The following is a 3,277-nucleotide window of genomic DNA, read 5'->3' on the forward strand; positions in this document are numbered from 1 at the left end:
CTGCTCCAGCCCCCATCTCTGCTCCAGCGTCCATCCCTGCTCCAGTCCCCATCCCTGCTCCAGCATCCTTCCCTCTCCAGCCTTCCTGGGCTGTGCTCTACTCCATGCAGCCCCCATGAAAGGCCTGAGTCAGGACTTCCCCTCTGTGCTTGCAGGGCAKCACCCATTTGGAACTGGGGGAGGGGACAGCTCTGGTCACTTCCCTGAATCTAGGAGGCCAGTGTAGCTGACATCAGGGCAGGGGTGAAGATGCCCCCTCAACACCCTCTCTGACTCACAAAGCCAAGCTCCAGCGAGGTCAGACACCTTATCAGGCAGCCGTTGGGTTGCACGAAGCAGTTGGTTGAGATAAATTTGGAATCAAGATAAGAGCAACCACACTGCAACTGCCCTTCCCTCCATGCGGATCTGCCCCAGGCGAGGCAGCACCCGCGTGTTACYGAGGCTGGTTACCATTTCTTTCACCAACTGCCCACTGCCCAGTGCCAGCTAAGCAGGACGCGCAGGCTCCTGCACCAGTCACAGCACCAAAGACCCCTCTCCAGGCCATGCTGTCCYTCAGAGAGGAACCCTGACAGAGGAGTCCCCACCAGCCCCTGCACTCTGTTGCATTTTTTGACCCAAGGCACAATGCAAGATGAACGTGTCCACAATTCCCGTGATCCGGAGCCTCCTGTGTATCCCAAGACCGTACCCCGCTGCCAGCCCCTGGGCCGCCCAGCCCCAGCACAAACAAGGGCCCCACGACCCAGGGTCGTCCCTGGGGACACAGAGAGCTGCTCAGGAAGCACCTGGGCTTTCGGAAAACCCAGATTTTACTGCTGGTCGTGGTTTTGCTGCAGCTCCAAGGTCTGAGCATGTGGCTCTCACCCCAATTCACTGCCACTCGCACGGGCACAGCCCAAGGGACAGCGGGGAGCCCCCTGGGGTGGGATGGTGCCCAGGCAGGACAGGGACACCATGGTGCCCCTTCCTCATCCAGACTCAGCATCCCGCTGTCCCCTACACATGGAGCACGTCTGTCCCAATCTCACTGCCACAGGGGACCCCAGAAAGGCACCTCCCAGGCTGYGCCCACTTCACAGGGCACCCCAGCCCCATCTCCTGTCACCCAGGGCACTGCCACCACACCAGAACCCCTTCACCCTTCCACAGGACACCCCAAAAAAACCTCAGGACAGACCCCCCTTCCATAGAGGGGCTGCTCCTTTCCACCCCAGGGCATGCAATTCTGCTTACCCCTGCGGATGCCCCTCTCCAGCTAGGTGGGGGAGACCCTGTCCCCACATCACTGCCCCATGATGGTCCCCCTCCCCAGAAAGGCTCCCACATCTTCAGGGAGGCCTCCACACCACAAGGCACCCCAGTTCCTCCCTACTCCAGGGAATCTTCAAGGCTGATCCCTCCAACCCAGAAAGGCACCCTTGGTCTCGATCCCCCTCTTCCAGGGCACCCCAGAAAGGTACCATGGAGCTGATCCTGGATCCCAGAGAAGTTCTTCCAGGGCCACCCATGTCCATCCAGGGCTCCCCAATAGCGCTGCTTGGGGCCAACCCACTCCACCCAGCATCCCCCAGCAAAGCCCCCCCAGCTGACCCCCACCCTGGGCACCCTAGAAAGGTTCCTCCAAGGTCTTCCCTCTCTTCTTAGGGCATCCCAGAAAGGTTCCTGTGGGTAGCCCCCACCCCAGAAAGGCTCCTTGGGGCCACCCTTCCCCCTTCTGGGCATTCCAGCAGGGTGTCTTCCACCCCCAGCATGCCAGAAAACCTCCCCTGGGGTCACTCATTTTCGCATATCACCTTGGATAGGCACACTCGGTCCACTCCCTCAGGGCACCCCAGAAAGSCCCCCCCAGAGCCATCCTCATCCTCACTTAGACAATCCCAGAAAGGCTCTCCCATGTGACCCCCAACCCAGAGCATCCCAGAAAGTCTGCTTTACAGCCATCCTCCTCCCCACCCCTCCCCAAAGCCCCTCGGGATTACTCATCTTTTATCTCGGGCACCCCAGCAGGGTGTCCCACCCATGGCACCCCAGAAAGGTTCCCTTGTGTGTCCCCCAACCCAGGCACCCCAAAAAGGCTCCCCATGGCCATTCATCTCCACCCAGGACACCCCAGAAAGGCTCCCCTGGGACCATCCATTTTCACCCAAGACACCCTGGACAAGTATCCTTGGTCCACTCCCTTCTGGGCACCCCAGAAAGGCTCCCCTGTGTGTCCTTCAAGACAGAACAACCCAGTAGAGTCCCCCGGGGCCACCTCTCTTCACTTAGAGCACCCTAGAAAGGCYCCACTGGATGTCCCCCAACACAGACACCCCAGAAAGTCTGCCCAGGGCCACCCATCTCCACCCACACCACCCCAGAAAGGCTGCCCCGGAGCCATCCTTCTTCACTAAGAGCATCCCAGAAAGGCTCTCCTGGATGTCCCTCAACACAGACACACAGAAAAGCTGTCCCGCGGTCATCTCTCCTTACTTAAAGCATCCTAACCAAGTTCCCCCATCCGGTATCGTCCACTCAGGACACTCCAGACAGGCTCCCCTGGGGCCATCCCTCTTCACCGAGAGCATCTCAGAAAGGCTCCCCCGGGTCCTTCCCACCCAAAGCACCCCAGAATAGCACCCCCAGGATCACCGCCCCCCACCCCGGGCACCCAGAGAGGCCACCCCTCTCCACTGGGAGCTCCCCCCATCAGAGCTGTCGGTCCCCCCGGTTCCCCGCACCCACCAGCCAGATGCCAGCCCTTCCTGCGCCCGCAGCGGCCGCAGCCGTAGGCCCGGTCGGCCTCGAAGCCGAGCAGGGGCGTGCAGAAGCCGTCAGCCGCCTGCCCGACGAGGAGCAGCGCTCCGGCCGCGCCGTGCCCGTAGCCCAGCACGGCGTGCAGGAAGGGCAGCAGGTACGTGAACCACAGCGCCGAGCACGCGTCGTTCAGGAAGTGGCCGCACGCGAAGCTGAGCCGCGCCCGCAGCGACAGCGRCAGCGCCGGGCCCGGGGCCGCCGGGGACTGCGGGGGCTCCGCCATGGCCCGGCCCGAGCCCGCGGGGACAGTGGCGGGACGGGCCCGGCGGAGGGAGCGGCAGGGAATGAGAGGGAGGGAATGGGAGGGGACAGGGAGGAACAGGGAGGGACAGGGAGGGACGAGGGAGGAGATGGCAGGGACAGGGAGGGACCGGCCGGTGACCCCCCGCAACCCCCGTGGCGCCGCGCCCTGGGCGGGGAGAGTGGGGGTAACCCGGGCAGGGGGAGACGGGAGCGGGTGAGCGCCCAGTTACAC

General features: G+C 63.1%; 1 protein-coding gene across 2 annotated transcripts in view; it reads right to left on the bottom strand.

The window, feature by feature from the left end:
* MFSD12 (major facilitator superfamily domain containing 12) overlaps positions 1 to 3,086 on the bottom strand; it is a 10,726-nt gene extending 7,640 nt beyond the window's left edge. For both annotated transcript variants that reach the window (XM_057376840.1, XM_057376841.1), the window contains exon 1: positions 2,731 to 3,086. In XM_057376840.1, coding sequence (XP_057232823.1) covers positions 2,731 to 3,025 — 295 coding nt within the window. In that variant the 5' untranslated portion in view covers positions 3,026 to 3,086. The remainder of the gene's footprint in view (positions 1 to 2,730) is intronic.
* Between the last annotated feature and the right edge of the window lie 191 nt (positions 3,087 to 3,277).

The sequence above is a fragment of the Malurus melanocephalus genome, unplaced genomic scaffold (genome assembly GCF_030028575.1).
Source record: "Malurus melanocephalus ecotype Western Australia unplaced genomic scaffold, MMel_1.1 scaffold_293, whole genome shotgun sequence".
Taxonomy (NCBI): Eukaryota; Metazoa; Chordata; class Aves; order Passeriformes; family Maluridae; genus Malurus; species Malurus melanocephalus.